The 19,461-nt window shown below is 39.3% G+C and overlaps 1 protein-coding gene across 2 annotated transcripts; it reads left to right on the top strand.

Moving 5' to 3' along the window:
• The first annotated feature begins 4,868 nt into the window (after positions 1 to 4,868).
• Positions 4,869 to 19,435, top strand: slc51a (solute carrier family 51 member A). 2 transcript variants are annotated; one of them, XM_061237246.1, is made up of 9 exons: positions 4,869 to 4,985; positions 5,064 to 5,178; positions 10,583 to 10,734; positions 12,333 to 12,406; positions 13,540 to 13,698; positions 16,105 to 16,216; positions 17,202 to 17,348; positions 18,384 to 18,489; positions 18,861 to 19,435. In XM_061237246.1, exons 2-9 carry the CDS (start codon positions 5,106 to 5,108, stop codon positions 19,028 to 19,030), a joined length of 993 nt encoding a protein of 330 aa, XP_061093230.1. In that variant the 5' UTR covers positions 4,869 to 4,985; positions 5,064 to 5,105; the 3' UTR covers positions 19,031 to 19,435. The 2 variants fall into 2 exon arrangements, with proteins under 2 accessions (XP_061093230.1, XP_061093229.1); XM_061237245.1 differs by having other exon boundaries at positions 4,902 to 5,178.
• The last annotated feature ends 26 nt before the right edge of the window (positions 19,436 to 19,461 follow it).

Here is a 19,461-nt window from a genome sequence, read left to right as displayed (position 1 = left end):
CTTAAAATTTGTGGAGAGGATGCATTTTGTTAATCCAATAGCTAGTTATCATTTCTGATGAATCACAATCTTACATAAGCAGGATTCCAATTGCAGATGGTGATTCAATTACAGAACATTCTCCGGTGGTGCTTCCTTTAATTTAAGTCAGGCTTATCACTATAGAGCTACCGTACATTTTGGCCAAAATTAGGATTACCTTAGGAATGTCCCATTTAATCAAATTAGACTTACCACTGAATCACTGTGTGGACTTTGCTAAAATATCTACATCTACAACACATTTCTAAATTTTTATCAGATGCCAAGGTTTTTTTTTTTTTTTGCACCATCCTTTGCAAACTCTAGAGAGTAGTGTGTGTTAGTATAACAGTAGTAGCAGTTTTTGAGTTACTCTAAAACTATCTTTTCTGCCAACAATCGCTTCAGTTTCAGTTGAATCTCTACATTGGTAAAGTTATTATGCACAGATGCTAATTGTGCCAAGCAGGGACAGAGAATACAGAAGTGTACTTGGGGAATGGGTGAGTCTTGTGAGTAAATGCATGCAGTGATGCAGTGTGTAAGAAAAAAAGGAACTTCTGTCGAGCTTGATGAAAATTCTGGACAGGATCTAGTCAAATCTCTCTATGTAGTGTTCAGTGGCATAATAATCAATGTACATCATATCGCTTCAGTTCTGGGACTGAGGTTTGAGGACCTGAAGAGGTTATTAAAAAAACCTTTGTCCCTTTTTTCTGTGGACCTTAAAATAGTGCCAGAATTTTACTGGCACTATTTTATTTTCTGGTTGGGGTAAGGGGGGGGGGCTGTATTGTCTATTTTTCATGTTCTCCCATCATATGAAACACCCAATCGTAACCATAGGCCTACCCAATCAGGGAGTGCAACATACCGACACACATTCCACTTAGATTAGACTTAGATACAGTTAGTTCTGCTGGAACATGCTCAGGGCACGCACCCGGAGTTCCCCATTAGTCAGTGAAATTGGGCACGCATCCTGTCTTGTAGCATGGTGTGTAGCAGTGTCTTCATTCGGGCACACCATTTGCGTTGATTGTGTGTCCTGACCAGATCAGACCTGTCCAAATGAAGATTAGTCAGGAATAACCCCACTTCCAGTGAAGGTAAGGAAAATGAAGCTGGCACCCTTAGTAAATATGCACAAAAAGTTCTGGAAACTAAGGAATAATACAATTATTGACAAGTGAAAGGGTAAAAAAAAAAAAAAAAAACCCCAAAAAACAGGTTCCACAATTATTGCCACCACTGGTTTAATACTTTGTGCAAACACCCCTGGCAAAGATAACAGCCATGTGTTTTCCTTATCATTTGTGATAATATTTTGATGGATTTTTGACCATTTCTACATGCAGAACTTTTCAGAATCATTAATATCCTTGGGATACTTCCCTCTTCAGTTCAAACAATATGTTTTTCATGGGATTTAAGTCTAGAGACTGAGATGGCCATTGCAGAACATGGTTGTTGTTTTTACTTAACCATTTCTGTGTGGATGGATTTTGATGTATGCTTGGAGTATGATTGTCCTGCTGGACAATCTACTTATGACCAGGACTCAAGATTCCTAGCAAAGGCAACCAGATTTTCTTCCAAGATTTCCTGGTACTATGTCGAATTAATTGTGCCATTGATCTTAAATAATGGTCCTGAACCACTGGCAGCAAAACCTTTTCAAAACATTTGGTATGAATTGCTTCTTGTTGTTCTTGCTTTTTGTTTTGCAGCCAAACATGGTGATGCTGTGTATGGCCACAACATTTAATTTTGGACTCATCTGACCATAGTACTCTCTTCCAGTCAAACATAAAATCCACTGTACATACTGTTTGTTTTGAGAAAAAGGGCAATGTTATTTGTTACAAATATTTGTTTTGTTAAAAAAAAAAAACACTATCGCAAAATGCTATGAATCCACACATGCAAAATTTTTTATGACAACTGATTTTTCAAATACCTTTGGAACTTGGGAGTGAAGAACACCACCCTATTCTCCAAACTGTCAACCAGCAACCAGCTATTTAAAAACCTAGCTTGAGCTGGTCTGAACTGGCCAACCAGCAAAACCATGTGGAGCTGGGAGCTGGTCTGAACTGGTCAACCAGCTACCAGCTGTTTCAAAACCTGGCTTGAGCTGTTTTTCAGCAGGGTTGTTATACAGAATATGTTATACACCCAGTGAGAAATGTATTAGGTAGACCTGTACACCAGCTAAAATATTTAATGCAACATGTCTGCATAAAAGCATGCAGACATGGTCAAGAGGTTCAGCTGTTGTTCAGACCAAATATCAGAATGGGGAAGAAATTTAATCTAAATGACTTTGACCATGGGATGATTGTTGGTGCCAGACAGGGTGGGTTGAGTATCTCATAAACTGCCAATCTCCTGTGATTTTCACACACAACAGTCTCTACAGTTTATGGACAAAAACACCTTGTTAATGAGAGAGGTCAGAGGAGAAGGGCCAGACGGGCCGAAGTTCACAGCAAGATGACAGTAACACAAATAACCATGCATTAGAATATAGCAGCAGAAGACCAATATGTCTAAAAAATAAGATTAATAAATACCTAATAAAGTGCTCACTGAGTGTATATCCGTAGCCTGATAGCCCCATCAATTATAGATGTCTTGACACTGTTATCTCAATTTTGACTAACAGGCTGAAACATTGCAATCTGAAACATTCTTCACCATAAAGCATTTTCCTACGTTTGTTCAGTATAGTGTGTGCTTATATCCTATATTTTTATACATGTGCACACACACGCTAACTCACACACATACAAACTTTAATTAACTTGTGGGGTCTTCAGAGGAATGCAATGCTCATGTTAGAACGTGATCCCATGATTCCAGCTGCACAAATCATATCGAAAGTATGTCTCCAACTGCCACTACAGGTTTTTGCATTCAGTTCCATTTTCATTCTTAATTCTATCTGAAAAACCAAAAGTAATGTGTCTAGACCTGATAAGAATGGTGGTTGGGGGAAGAATGAAAATAAAAAGAACTTTACTGCACAGGCAGCAAGTCAAGGCCACATTTGCACCGCAATACTACAGTGAAGGATCTTCAAACTATTAATTTAGGCCCCTGCCCTTGGATGTCCATAAAAAGGTAACCAATACATCCTAAAGAGTGAAGTCCTACTGCAACATTGATCATGGGTTTACGTTCCAATGTTTTCTGATAAGTTTTAATTGAAGCCTTCTAATCCAGCCATAGCTTGACCCCAATATACAGGTTAACAGGTTGCTACCAGTTGCTACCAGTTGCTACAGCCTGGTCCAGAATTTAACATTGATGGAATGCTGGTAAAATGAAATCATAATATTCATGTTGATTTCCGGAAATAAATTTTGGTTCTGCTGTTATTATTGTCCTCCCTATTTTATGGACAGAATTCTTCTGTCATCAGCTGTGGAGGTCTTTCTTGGCCTGCCAGTTCCTTTGCAATTAGTAAGTTAAGCAGTGCTCTCTTTGTTCTTAATTATGTTCCAAATAGTTGATTTTAGTAAGCCTAAGGTTTGGCCAATTTCTCTAATCGTTTTGTTCTTGTTTCTCAGTGAAGCCATGTGAAGACATATGTCCAAACATTATGGTGCCCTGAAATTTGGGTACTATGTACAGGTGCATCTCAAAAAATTACAATATCCGATTCAAGAACTTGGGGGATCTTCACAAGGAGTGGAGTGAGGCTGGAGTCAGTGCATGAAGAGCCACCACGTACGGACATGTCCAGGAAATGGGACACAAGTGTCGCATTCCTAGAGTCAAGCCACTCCTGAACCAGAAACAATGTCAGAAGCGTCACAACTGGGCTAAGAAGAAAAAGAACTGGATCGTTGCTCAGTGGTCCAAAGTCCTCTATTCAGATGAAAGTAAATTTTGCATTTCATTTGGACATCAAGGTCCCAGAGTCTGGAGGAAGAGTGGAGAGGCACAGAATCCAAGTTGCTTGAAGTCCAGTGTGAAGTTTCCACAGCCAGTCCACTGTGTTTTATCAAGTCCAGGGTCAACACAGCCGTCTACCAGGAGATTTTAAAGCACTTCATGCTTCTTTCTGCTGACAAGCTTTATGGAAATGCTGATTTCCCTTTCCAGCAGGACTTGGAACCTGCCCACAGTGCCAAAACTACTAGTAACTGGTTTACTGACCATGGTATTACTGTGCTTGATTAGCCAGCCAACTCGCCTGACCTGAACCATTGTCAAGAGGAAGATGAGAGACACCAGACCCAACAATACAGATGAGCTGAAGGCCACAGGCTGATTGCCTCCATGCCACACCGCATTGGTGCAGTAATTCGTGCAAAAGGAGCCCTGACCGCAAAGTATTGAGTGCATAAATGAACATACTTTTCAGAAGGTTGACATTTCTGCATTATACATTTTTTGATTGGTTTTATGTAATATTCTAATATTTTGAGATACTGGATTTTTGAAAGTTTCACTTTTTGAATTACATTACAAAAAACTTTCCACAATATTTTTAATTTTTTGAGATACACCTGTATAAACACCGCTATGATTTCTACATGGCGAAACCATAATGTATAAAAAAAAAAATACCCTTTAATAAAATATGAGAATCAGAGGCAAATCAAGACATAATGGGTCTTTGTCCCAAACGTTATCGGGAGTTGGCTAATGCCTACAATACATCAGGAGCTTCAGAAATTCTAATTCTGTGGGCACAGCCTACCACACAGCCTACCACTTTCGGAATGATCGATGGGTTACAGACCGTGAGAGCCACAAAATCACGGCATGTGCGCAATTGATATTCAGATGGCCAGGCTGCACAGAAAGACGCTGCTGTGATTTATCAAAAACGCGACGTGTATTTGTCCCAGGAAGGAGGCGGTGCTATACACTGTGACTATACACTGAGCAACATACCAGTGTGTGCAAACCCACTCCACTGCAGCTCAAGTCGCCTGTTTCCTGCAAAAGTAAGCGAAGGCCGATAACATTTTAGCACTTCCGTAAAAATAAAATAAGTAAGCAACATTCTTTCCTCTTCTTACAAGACCACCCAAGGACAACAGGCAAAACTTTTCTCAGCCATCACAATGAACGACTCGATCAACATCTTCGACCCGAGGTGTCGTCAGAAACCGCCTCTGGCAATTGATATCATAAACCGTGAGTTCTATGCTATTCAAATGTATAATTTAATCCAGTCGACCTACTTCTAAAATTGCTGCGTCGCGGCAAATGGGATAATTTAAAGTGGCCTACGTATAGGCTACTATAGCCTTCCAGAGCCACATGTCGGTGGGAATATGAAATGAGCCGTAATTTCCTTCTTGCTTTTTGATGTAGCCTACGGGCCACAGAGTTCAGAACTTTGCGTTGAAAGTTTAACTACTGTCACCCTAAAAAAAGTAAGTTGCACCAAATTTATGATTGTTCCAGTCCAACAAATTGTAGCAACATTGACTGAGCTAAAGCGACGGTGCACGAAACGGGTAGTGGTTTGCAGGTATCGTCGAAATTATGATTTATGATATTACCATGATACAGCGCAGTTAAAATAGACCTAAGTAGCCCACATTACACATTTTCGTAATGTCGTTTTTTTGGCTCAGTACTTCAGCATATTGGATTGATGAAACAATGAATATGCGGTTAAGACTGACAGCTTTAGTTTGAGTATTTTTTCGTTAAAAAAATATACAATTTGTATCACCCATATAGGCTTAAATAAATTATGTTCAAGGTAAGCATTTTATGTATATGTTGCCAACATTTTATTAAATGTATTCCAATGCTTATTGAATGTGGGGCCTTGTCTGGTATCGACATATTTTGAAACCACATTTAACTACATCTAATTTCACAAACGCGTGTTTATTTTTTGTGAAATATGGACATTTTGCCCAATGGCAAGATATCGGCCAAATGAGCATCAGCCTATTCATTTATATTCAGAATTTCAGATATTATGAGTTTTTTAAAAATAACATTTTGCCAATATTTTATGGACTTTGGTTCTGTTTTTCTAGTTTTGACGTAATTCCAGTACAGAATAAACTATATTTACTTCAGCTTGACATTCAGTTACAGACATCTGTGACATTATGCAATTATCTTGACACCTCATCAAAACAATCAAGACCCTGTCTTGTAGTGATAATATAAAACATATTAATACTAATGTCAGAATATTATTAATAGATTTTTGGTGTACATGTCATTCTTGTCTGTTGAGTTTGAATATGAACTGTCGGTGGTTGAAACTATGTTGGTGGATGATGCACATTCATATGAGGCAGAGGAGTGTCTGCATGGCAGAGTAAAGACTGCGGCACAACATGGGAGCCTTTATGACTTTTTCCTCCACTTTCAATGGAGTTTCAAGTATTTTTTCAAGTTGTTTAATGCAGGAACCTAGTTTAAAATAACAGAAACTGAAGTCAGGGTTTTCTGACTTGAAACTTTGACCAGGGGTGTTCTGGGTGACCAGGATCTTCCTTGCCCACTCTCGCCCTGAAATGATGCCAAAGAAAGTAGATTATTGAAAAGATGAGGAATAATTCAGAAACAAAGATTGAAATTTTTTTCATGAAAATTCAAGTGCACTCAAGTAATGATTTCTTAATAAAACTTTGTTTGTTGTAATTTGTTCAAATAACCCTGGCAAAGACCCTGTCATGAGTCTTTTCAAATAATTTGTGATAAGGTTAGAGAACACATTTGGAGGGATTTTTGACCATTCAGAACTTTTCAGAATCATTGCTATCCTTGGGTTTATGGACCCCCCTTCGCAGTTCAGACCACATGTTTCTGAAGGGGTGAACATTGCAGAGCATGGATGTTATTTTCACTTCACAATTTCTGTGTGGATTTTGATGTATGTTTGGAGTCAACATACAGCAGGACAATCTACCTATCACCACGTCTTCCTAACAGAGACAACCAGAGTTTCTGCCATAATTTCCTGGTACTTTCCTGGACGCCATTGTTCTTAAATAGTGCCCCAGGACCACTGGCAGCAAAATATCTTCAAAACATCATGTATCAAGTATTGAAATTAAAGTATATGGTTTTCCCATATGTTTGAACACATTGAATATATGAGCTGTGTTGTTTATAATATGCAGTAATTTTTTTTCTTTTCATTTTTATTAAAGGAGCACTAAGCCAGAGAGGGAGCACTGTCACACTTGTTGCAGCTGAGCTTATTTGGATTAAATGATTAAATAACGCATATAGGCATTTAAAAAAAATCACCATCGGTGTAGCTGTTTCTTAAATATGGGACAAAAATTCTCAAAACAGAGACAGTGATTTTAAATGCCTGCACACATAATTTAAGCACTTCATCCAAATTAGATCAATTGAAACAAGGATGACAATGCTGCTTTAAAGGTGGCAATAATTCTGGAGCCCATTGTAGATATTACATCCACATATGCTAAATATCACCCCTCACCATCAAATTGAAATTATATGGTTGGACCTTGCATTCAGCATTAGAATGGGTTCTGGGATAAAAGACGTATACGTTTGTTCTGTTGGGACTCGATACCACTTGTCCGCTTTTCTGATGGCATAAGCAGAAACTTTGAAAGTCTCATGTGGGAGGTATCACTGGCGTTATTATCATTTTCAGACAGTTTGATTGCTTAAATATGGATTTTAGGAATAACACCAAAAACACAGTATCTCTGTCAAGGGGTATGGTTTTTAGAAGGCTGTGTACTTTGATATGATGTGGAAAGAAATGCATGAAACGGCTCTGTAGGACATTTATCTGTGTTTCACTATTTTGCCATCCGAGGTGTACATTGGTATACTGGAGTCCTGAGCATCATCCTTGTTAAGGTAGCATTAGTGTCCACTCAAGGTTCTGGGGCATGCTAGCTCTGCTCCTGGGCTTCTCTGTATTTGATTTACTTTGTACCCATTCGGGAGCCGCCCCTGTGGGCCCTGGGACTTGACACGAGATCATAGGCACGCAGTTGTTTTCTTTACCATGGTTTCCTCTTGCATTGTTCTCCTTGGAATGTGGCTAGTAACCTTTTTTTGTGTGAGCTGCATTATGTGTTTGGGCATCTGCCAATTGTTTCTCTCTGATGTACCCTTCAGTGTCCATTACTGCAAAAGCACCCACCTTGTCTGCCTGTTGGCTCATTAATAAATTCTGATAATTATTTGTACGCACTCTCTACAATGATTGTTAATGTCCAGCAAGTCTAAAAAAAGTATTACGAGGGGCGTGTAAACCTGAGGAGGGAATACATGTTGACTTTAAACTAACCCTCACTTTAGCAGCTTGATCAAAATATATGTTTTTTCTATTCATGGCAATTGCTACATAGGACTTAGTGATGATCATCAGCAAATTAATGCACTTCCTTGCCTGTATTCAAATTGTCTGCTGATGTGTTAAATATATTGTGGGGCGACATGGCTCAGGCAGTAAGAGCAGTAAGAGCAGTCGTCTGGCAGTTGGAGGGTTGCCGGTTCGATCCCCCGCCCAGGCTGTGTCGAGGTGTCCCTGAGCAAGACGCCTAACCCCGAAATGCTCCTGACGAGCTGGTCGGTGCCTTGCATGGCAGCAAATTGCCGTTGGTGTGTGAGTGTGTGTATGAATGGGTGAATGAGAAGCATCAATTGTACAGCGCTTTGGATAAATGCCATATAAATGCCAACCATTTACCATTTATTGTGTGCCCTCTGCTGAAATATGGGGTTAATGCAAAAAACGACAGGACAAAACCCAATAAGTCGCACTGGCCTGTATTCAGTTTTCATTAAAAAAAAACTCACTCCGGTCTGAATTTAATGTTTTTAATTTAATTAAAATGGTGCAAATTTCAATCACTATGGTCACAGGATATACTGTTTGAAAGTGTTAAAAGTTATAATCTACTTTACGATGCCATTGCTTTAGTGACAAGAGTTCTTTATTTTGTTACATTTGGGTGGCAAAACTAGTGCAGCCCCCAATCATTTTGGAAATCCACAGATGACATGAATCAAGGTGAAATGTCTCCTTTTCACGGGGTCCAGCAAACAAAAGTCCAGAAATTTGCTAACTTGGAGAAACATCGATAGAATGTCCATTGCTGACTTAGAATTTCTCTGGAGGAATTGTGACTTCAGTCCGTTTTGCCATTATATACTTATACAAATGTACTTGCATAGGCTCTCTGTAACACGATGAGCCCATGTACAAGATTCTCTGACCAGTACTGGTAATGCAGTTGCTTAGGCTTTTCACCCATTCGTGAGCAAGCAACTACACTGTAACATGACGACTGAGGAGCATATTAGCTAATGACATTACGTTTCCAACAGTGTATAGTTTGTAAGGTTACACTTTTTAAATCATAACATTTTCAGTATGCACGCAGAGACCATTAAGCATCAGCAAAAACTTTTCTTGAGACTTTGTGCAAAAAAAGGTTGATGTTTTCCTACAAATAAATAGTTTGCATGTGATGCATACGTCTATACAATATATAATATTGTATTATTATTCAGCATGCTTATAAATAAGGAGAGGCCTGCTTTTGAATCATAAATGGCATGTGAAATTGTGGAATGTGTTTGACTTGTTGAGGGGGCTTGGTTATTTGACCAAAGAAATCAATTAATGGAAAACATTTAAAATAAATCTTTTTAGGTAAAAAAATGTTGTATAATTTGTATATACTGTTTTAAACATCATGTGACCCATAATATCATTTAGATTCCATGTGTCATTTGGACCCTTCAGATATCTTTTTTGGAAACCTGCCTAGACATAGCAATGCAGAATGCTCATTTTTGGTCATATTGTCCTCAAATTTGAAAGGGGATTTGTCCAGTGTTGTGGCTGTGGCTCCATTGTGTTAGCACAGCAGACACAAACACAAGCATCTGTATCTACTCAAAAGAAGAAAGAAGAAAAAACCTTCCACTTGTTTTTGTGTTTTGGAGTTTGTTTTTTACTATGTAACTTTGTTTTAGTAATATTCAGAGTAATTTCTTTTCAGAAGAGACCAGGATTATGTAATCAATAGGGTTCAAGAATAGTAAACATTTTATTTTGGGTATGTCATTCTTGAACTTTTGGTAAGTTGGGCATACAGTATTGTAGAATACAGATTGACCTGATCTGTCAGTGTGTACTCAGTGTGGGTGTCATATATTGAATTCAAGGCTACTTTAATATAAATTACAAATGTTGCTCTGTTCCTAAAGAAAAAAATGCATGAGATATTGTCACCTGATTCATATATTTATACATTCATTTCTCACTGTTGAACTCACGCTAGGCAGTAATATTTCATTATAATTGACTTTTTATTCGTTGTTATTCTATGTAAAAGGTAGACACATATCTAGTCTCCCAGTGGTATTGTTGGTTTGAAGAGAATGTGATTGGTAGATATACTGTTTACAGAGTTTTAAGAATAACCTTCACAATCAATGGAATACATGTAATGACCAGTAGCTGCTGTTAACGAGTATCCCTACTACACACTTAGTTTCTCCCTGTCATTGTGAATCCGATGAATTTAAAATAGCTGGCTGCTGTATTGTTAATCCACAGAGCTCGATATCTTTGGAATCATGCTGTACTCCGTCCTGACTTTGATGGCAGCTTTGTCCATGTTGGTTTACATTGAGGAGTGCATCTACATCTACAGAAAAGTCTTGACTCCGAAGAAAACCTCCATCAACTGGGTGAATGGCGCAGCACCGGTGTGTACTCTTGTCACTAGCTCTCTACCCACCTCAGCAAATGCAAAATGAATCCCACAAAGTCCCTTACTTTGACTGTGAATCCCTGTCTGTGCTTCCAGAGTCTCTTTGTTTGTGCTGCCAGGATCTTTCTGTGTTGCAAGCCTGTGTAAGTTCGTAAGATCTGTGCTATGAGAATGGATCTGTCTGTACTGCAGTGTCTTTGTCTCTCCAGTATGCGTGCTGTATGTCTGTTCGAGTGCAACTGCTAAGTTTATTGGCCCGTAATTGAACATTTGTAATTAATACATTCGTATATTTTTGTCAGATGCTAAAAAGAATAAAACAAACAGATAAAAACATGTAGTGTATATATTCATAGACAAAACAGGAATGTGTGTGCTCATTCAAAATAAAATAATTAAATGAGTTAAAAATGCAATAGATAAAAAAGTACACGTACAGTCAGATATTTAAAAGGTGCACAGCATTTGTATATAATCTTTCCTGCACCTGCACTGCTGTGCTGTAAGGCTCCAACATTGTCTAAAACAACTTAAAACCTGCATGACTGGCGTCTCAGACAATCTTGAGCCTTGGTAGTTTACTGCTGCACCAACTAGAATAAATATCTTCTATTGAGGTCTGTGCTCATAATCTTCAGTCCCTACAATCTTCTGAATTGCCTTACAGTCCTCTGTGAATTCTGGGAATTACCGAATTTATCCCAGAATGTCACCAAACCAATCCGGTTAACTGAATTAGCCACAAACGTGAAATACTGCCTGATGTGAGTTACCAATAACATGACAGTTGTTGGATCTGGGCTGGTTAGCACCATCTTAGCTAGTTAGCTATATTGTGAGGTTTTGCTATCTAGTGCTAGCTAAACTAACATTCATAACTTTATTGCCGATTATATAATTCATTATACAACAGTTAGTTCTGACCTCACATTGTGATAGACTGAGAGACATTCCAAGGAGTGCCATTATCTCACAACAAGTTACTCCCAGCAAAACCTGTTACCAATCCACTATGTTGTTAACATTTGGTTGGTTCATAGTATCAGAGATATTGTAAACTCGTAACCTAGCAACACTTCAGAAGTGCTCCATTCTGTTGGTAAAATGGCATAATGAAAGAAAGTTTCAATCTGAGTTACTGTACTGTTCTATTACGTTTTTTTTATTTATTTTTTAAACGTATTGGTAAAGCTGTTGTATAATTGCAATAATGCACTCGAATTTGTGACTTATTATCAGGTAAATCACTCCTTCCTGTGTATTATTGCATAGAAAAACACAAAATTACAGACCCCTCGTGAGTGCGTGAGTGTAAAACTGCCCCCCTCTTTCTTTTCTAATGCTGACGTGTGGCCAGGGACATGCCTGCCCTGAGTCAATGGACATGACGCCTCTGGCTGCTTTCTGTTTTGGAATATCACTCGTAGGCAATGCATCTGAAATACATAGAGCAGTGTTCTCCTTGTGCCTCCTTGTTCTTCACAAGAACTCATGTCCAAACTTGACATTCTCATATTTGAGAAGCACCCTTTGTGCCCTTCAGTGTCTGTGCTGTATGTGCCTGTCTGTGCTGTAAGGTTCTCTCTGTCTCAGGTCATTGCCACTATGTCATGTCTGGGGATGTGGATCCCCAGGGCCACTATGTTCACCGATATGACCTCAGGATCGTAAGTCACACTCCTCTCTCCCTCACATCCTCAAAACCAGACACTCTCTCTGTCACTGCCTCTCAATAATAATAGTAATAATAATAAACTCTACTTATACAGCGCATCACAGTTGCGGTGGCAAATCTCTGAGTGCTTCACAGCACATTCTATGGCTGCATCTCAAACCAAAGGCAGTTACCTTGTTGCCTCGCTGCCTGATTAGTCACAAATGTATCTTAGGAGGTGTTTAGGCAGCACATAATGAGACATACAGTACTGTGAAGAAGTCTTAGGCACTTTATTATGAATATGTTTATTTTCGTGTGTGTTAGTATAAACACATTTGAGATTTCCAAAATTTTCCAAAAGATTTAACTTTATGGAGACATTTTTGTATTTAATTTAAAAAAATAAACATATTACTGTAAGCAATTGACTGCTTTTTACATAAAAACTTGATCAAGGCTGTCTGAGATCAGAAGCAAGGAGCCAACCAAAGTCTACAGAAGAACTGTGGCAAGTTCTCCAACATGCTTGGAACAACCTCCCTGCTGATTGTCTTATAGAACTACAGGACAGCATTGGCTATCTCAGAGAAGTGATACAGTTTTAACGCCGAAGGATGGTCACAAAAAATATTGATTTGATTCAGTTTTTAACTATTCTGCCAAATTACTAAAATGTAATGTAAAATGTATAGTACGTTTATTTAGGACCTTTCATTGAATTATTTTTGAAAGAATCTTATCTGTACAGAATCTTATACAAGTGCCTAAGACTTTTGCACAGTACTGTACTTTGAAGGCAGAAAGACTTCAGAATGAAAGTAACGAAGAATTATGGGACATCTTACCCGGCGAAGGATGGCAACATTAGAAGGCACCTCAGAAGGCATAATTTATTGCAAACTATCGCCACTCAATGCCTTCCTGCCTTAGAATCCTGTCTAAGAAGGCAGCATTTTTTGCCTTTGAGATGCAGCCTATCTGTCTCTTGGTGACATATTGCCTCACTCCTGCTCTGCTAAAAAAGTTGCATAAGTTGCTTTTCAGCTGTTGCATATGAATGTGTGTGTGTAATTTCTCTCACTCTGTATAGGTCTTTTGCAGTGGTGTAAGTTTCTCTTTGTTTGTCTCTGTCTCATTGTGCAGGTACTTTGCAATCGTGGTGTATAAGTTCCTGATCATGATGGTGGAGGAGTGTGGGGGAGATGAGGAGTTTCTGAAGCGCTGTAGGAATGACACTCTCAGGATCAGCACTGGGCCCTGCTGCTGCTGCTGCCCCTGCCTGCCTCGGGTGGCCATCACACGGTACTCAGGAGTCACGCTGGGGTCACATAGAGGTTACGCTGAGGTCAAATGCATTTTGCTAGTATTTTAGCAAACTAGGAGGGTGTGTCAGCATGCAGATCAAATCATGTATTCAGACTAAAAACTGTTTTATTAATTATTCTTTGCTATTTTTCATATAAATAATATATGTTTTGTATGATGAAACCTTAAGGGTTCACAGATACACTATGTGGCAGTACTGTATGCACATAGAGGATCAAGCTCTGTGCGGATTATGCTGCTTTGCTCCTGTCTGACCTCTGAAAAACTGATAATGGAGGTCACTGAACCAGAGGATAAACAGGTGACACATGCACAGATTAGTTAAGTGGTCCTCACTCTTGGTCCTGGAGAGCCGCAGGGTCTGCTGGGTGTCATTGGTACCTAGCACCTCACCTAGTTTATTGGGTCTGAATTGGTTGCTGATATTAAGGTGAAAACATAAAAGTTCCACTGGATTAGTCATATTAAAATTATAACATGCGCTGTCCTCCAAAGCATGTCCCAAGCTGCTTCTTATCACACAAGCATTACATCATATACATTTTATATAACAGATATGGATTGGAGGAGGGCATTTCATGTACACTGCGTGCATAGCAGAGGTTACTAGAGAGCGATGATATACAAAATTCCATCTGACTGAATACTTCCTAACCCTGGGTGATTCTCCTGTATCTGCATGCAGGGATAATGGTCACATTTGGAACTGGGAAGGTTGGGATTCAATCCCAGACAGAGGTGAAACGTCCAGGGGTCAGAAAGTAAAAATCCTGACATGTTTTGCTTCCAACCATGAACTCAGCAAGCTGATTACTAATTAAAAGTACTCATTAGTACTTTGTGACCCTGGATTTTCCACCTCTGATCCCAGAAGGTGGGGTCCACGCTTGCACAAGAACACCACCTTTACCAAATGAACTACCCAGAGACGGGAGAGAGAGGTGACAGGAGGGATGAGTCTGCTAGTAGAAATTTAACTGGCCGGTTAAACTAAGCTGGGAGTTGTTTGTCCTTATCCAATGAAATGGACCTATGGGTCATTCAACTCAGTGGCTGCATGCGTTGGTGTTACATACTGTAAACCGTTCCACGGCCACAGTGCTGTTTCACAAGGTCTCCCTACAATTTAATTTTACTACGAAACTCCAAAACCTCTGGAGTCCAAACCTTCAGTAAAGCCTGTTGTATACACAAGGAACACGAGCAAGGCAAGGGTTGTTTCTTTCCTTGTGTAGCAAAATGTGCAATCCAAAATTTGTAAAACAATGCAAAGGTATGCTGCAATTCCATGCGTTTCCATAAGAGGATGCAAAAATTGTTCAACCAACAACAACACATGAAGAATCCTTTCCACTCACTCCAACCAGATATTCCCAGGCTTGTGGACTGGCAGTGTATAGCCCCATATACTGCTAAAATAAACCGGTAAATGCATGTCTAATATATAAAGCAAAGAACTTGTGTATGTCCATATGCAGATGTGTGGCCGTTGGGGAGAGGTGGATCCACAGGCTGATCATTTATACCTGTATGTCAGACTTCCCAAAAAGTACTTCTGCGAAGGATGCCCTGTTGTTTTTTTGCTCAAAGGAAAGATTTGGAGTTCCTAACTTCTACTTCTACTTCTAGCTCCTAGAAGGAACATTTAAGGGGTTGGAATGTCCTTAAAGATGGCGGACATCAATTCATTTCTGGGTCAAGAGCAAGTAAAAGATAAAAGAGGAGAAAAATTTGCAATTGGAATGAGCCCAATGTGCTATTGACGCATAACTGGCAATAGCGTCACCCAGGGTTAGGGAAGGTTCAGGCAGCAGGGAGCTGCAACTCGTTGAGTGAGTGCCTGCAAGTCCACCTGTTAAAAGAAATATATATCACTGGATATTTCCGTCTACAGAGAAGGGGGGCGGGGGGGGGGGGGGGGGGGCATTACAATGAAGCTTCATTTTCATGCTTCACATATAATTGAAATGTAATATTTGTGTCATTTAAATTCCATATTAATTTATTAACATATAGTGTGCCATTGACTATTACTGTCTGTGGAGCTGTCATGTTTTACATTTTTGTATTCATTTATTTATTTGTGAATATACTGATTTGTCTCATTAATACATTTGAATATAATAAAAATTTATTACATTTTTGTGTAGCTGTGTGTGTGCACGTTAAATTGGCTGGGCACCCACTCCAGTAAAGAATACATTAAAAAAACATACATTCTGTTCAATCTGGGTGATGGTGACTAAATCATTAAAAAATAAGTGAATATTTATTAATATGTCCAGGCATTTATTCATAATAGAGTGAATTTGTTTGTATAAACTAGCCTGCCTCAGGGTGGTTTGCAGTCATGATGCCTTTTGCTCTTTCCTTTACTTTCAGACGGACCCTCTTCCTGTTGAAGCTGGGCTCCTTCCAGTTTGCTCTGCTTAAGACTGCCTTAAGCATCCTGTCCATCATTCTGTGGACCAATGGAAACTTTGATATTGCCGATGTTAGTACTGCTTGACTGGCAATAATAGGGCTGCTTTATTCAGAGGAGTGGGGGGGACAATTTGATTCTTGGCTGCACTGATAAATAGCCTATTTTAAAATAATATGCATGACTGCATGCTCAATTATTATTGATCTCAATGTGTATTGATCTCAAATTAGGGTTTACTGAACTGAATACACAGGGAGTCTGCAATATTGTTTTCACCATTCTTTTATAAAAATAGATTTGGTAATGTGGGTATTCAACATAAATTCAAAAGAGCTCAGTCAGCAACAGCTGCACTTGAAAGACAAGGCTTTGCAGCAACCCATAAAGTTGGCTCTCAGCTATTAATGCATACCAGGACTCAAAGCACTTGGCCTGTATCTAACAAGACTCAAACAGTTAGGACAATTCCAAGGGCCCTGACTGACAGGAAATATTAGAACATAGGATTTTCTGGGGTGGTGGGAATGAAATGTGGAATCTTTTCATGGGCCCAAAATCTGTGCTATATCTATGATGTGGCACCAAACTTTTAACCAGGCATTAAAGCAAATGAAGCTGCTTAGCCTAACCCAGTTCAATCAACCTTGCTATCACCAGCATCACCTCATTTCTCAAGTGTCCAGCAGACAACAGGAGGGTGCATTAACCTGTGAATTGATGTGCATGCAATTAATGTTCTCAAATCTCAAATTGTGAACTCAAAAAGGGTCACTGACAGCAGAGAGAGGTTTCAAAGTTAGGAACACAGACCTAAATACGTGTTGAGCAAATTGGGAGATCTGCTGCAAAAAGGAGAGCTCCAACATACTTCAAGCCCTTATAACTATACAAGGACTATAAGGTGCTCAACAGCCTCCCTCACAGGGACTAGCCAAAAATAAGGAATGCTGGAGCCTCTGATGATGCTGCAGTGCTCCACTAGTGTTGCCAGCTGCTTCCGTGCCTTTTCAGCGTGGTCAAAGTAAGAAGACAGTTGACGGTGTTCTTTTCACAGATGGAGATCACTGGAGCCGCCATCTGGATCAACCCTTTTATAGGGATCCTGACCATCATCGCCCTTTGGCCTGTGGCCATCATGTTCATGCACCTGCGCCCCCTTCTCCGCAGTCTGAGAATCATCCCCAAATATGCCATGTACCAGGTGAGTCCATCTGGATACTCCTCGGCCAATTGCAGAACAGGTAGATGGGCGAGTCCACCAATGTTTGCATACACAGTATTCGTGTGCAGCTTTCCCTTATTTACTTGCAAGCATTTTTTAAACAATGTTGTTCATCTTTAGAGCAGTTGACAGCTGACACCAGTTGGCTTTGCCCCAAAACCATTCCTGTGTTGTTATAAACAACAAAGTTATAACGCAGCATCTAGCATATTCAGGTTTATAGCCTTCACACAAAAAACGGCCCGCCTTAACTAACGTTGGATTAAAATATGAGAATCGATTCAAAAGAAAAATACAAAATAAATTGACGTCGAACGGCGGTATTTGCCGGTTTAAAATGACGTCATTTGTTATTCAATCGTTATCAAATTGGAAAGTGACTAATCGTAACTCCATAAAATACCTTGCATAACTTAATTATTAACCTAATTGTTGGTATTGCGAAACCATCACTTTCGCACATCTGTTTGTCAACATTTATAAGTAGGTTATTTAGAGTATTTAAAATTCAACGAATAAGCACACCAGCTACCCCAGCACCCCCATACCCCTCCCCTCAGATTATTGTGTACAATATACAGTATTTCAAACACAGAATTATTTCTTGCTTTAAGCCCTGCATGATGCAAAATGGTTGTTGTGAACTTTAGTATGTTAAACTGATGCCCCTTCCACCTCGGAGAAATGCTTTCACTTTGCCTCTGCTTGTTCACACACGATTTAGCATGGATTGATCAAGACATTTTTTTGTTGGGTTTTCTTTGCACATTCACTGAAATAATTAACCATGAAAATCAATCGCAAATTTGTGGTCCAGTCTCTGGGGTGAAGCTGGTGTTGTTGTGCAAGACTGGAAAATGAGTTTTCAAATTAGAGCACTATTGCTATATTTTGGATATCTTTGACCAATTGCTAGCTAGTGGTCAGGAAAAACTGTAAATTAAGCCTTCACATGTTCCTAGAATGTCACATGTATGTCTACTTTACCAAAAATCCCTGCATGTATGCCCACAGCTGGTCCTAGTTTTGAGTCAACTGCAGTCAGCCATCATCAACATATTGGCCATGAACGGAACGATTGCTTGTGCCCCCCCCTTCTCATCTCAGGCTCGTGGATACTGTGAGTGTGCCTGCCACCTCCAAACCTCTTTTTCTCAATTAAATTAAGTTCAAAGGATATTTTGAACATACAGTGCCCTCCATAATGTTTGGGACAAAGACCCATCATTTATTTATTTGCCTCAGTACTTCACAATTTCAGATTCCTAATTTTAAAAAATCTTGTGGTTAAGGTGAATATTGTCATATTTTAATGAAGGGCATTTTTATACATTTTGTTTTCGAATTACAGCAGTGTTTATACATAGTCCCCCCCCCCCCCATTTCAATCACGGTAATACATTAAAACTCACTTGAAAAGACATAATAGGATATGATGAATACAAGTATTGCTGCATTTTATTCATAAATCTGTATGCGCTTCCTCTGCAGTGATGAGCCAACAGTTGCTGATCCTGGAGATGTTCATCATCACGCTGGTGAACCGATTACTATACCGCCGCCACTACGATCCCCTGCCTCTCATTGACCCACATGAGAGTGACAACGACCAGAACACCAAGGCTGCCCTAAAGTCTGAGTCTGGGGATAATATACTGTGAAACTGTGTGTGTGTCCTATTCCTCTATCCTACAACTGTTAAACTGTTCAAATTATGGATGAAAACCCCACAACTTGTTCAACTGGTTTTGAATGTTGCATTCATTACACAATGGGACCAATATTTGGCTTTCTCTGTTCTAAATGTTTACTTTTGTAACAAAAAACTATCTCTACTGTAGCTCTACTGTATTATTGTGTTTCAGTGTGTGATGTCAGACAGTTATGTGCTGGTTACAAGCTGTAATGCCAGTTTTTTGGCCAGAACATCTTGAGGCATAATGCACCTCTTTTTTGACATTAAGTGCCTTTCTTCTGATGCCAAACCCACCACTGAAGTGTATGGCCAAAAGGTTCAATGTCTCATCTGATTATAACATGTGGCTCAATAAAATTGATCCCAAACATACCATTGTAATTATTTAAATGCTCA

Source organism: Conger conger, chromosome 4 (genome assembly GCF_963514075.1).
Source record: "Conger conger chromosome 4, fConCon1.1, whole genome shotgun sequence".
Classification (NCBI taxonomy): Eukaryota; Metazoa; Chordata; class Actinopteri; order Anguilliformes; family Congridae; genus Conger; species Conger conger.
The sequence above is the reverse complement of the archived record's forward strand: the minus strand, read 5'-3'. Positions and strand labels throughout refer to the sequence as shown.

What these genes read in the sequence shown, in the direction of transcription:
- slc51a (XM_061237246.1), top strand. Translation starts at nt 5,106, where the DNA reads ATGAACGACTCGATCAACATCTTCGACCCGAGGTGTCGTCAGAAACCG. An exon ending in GAAACTTTGATATTGCCGAT is followed by an intron (nt 16,217 to 17,201) that starts GTTAGTACTGCT and finishes TTCTTTTCACAG; the next exon opens with ATGGAGATCACTGGAGCCGC. An exon ending in ATCTCAGGCTCGTGGATACT is followed by an intron (nt 18,490 to 18,860) that starts GTGAGTGTGCCT and finishes CTTCCTCTGCAG; the next exon opens with TGATGAGCCAACAGTTGCTG.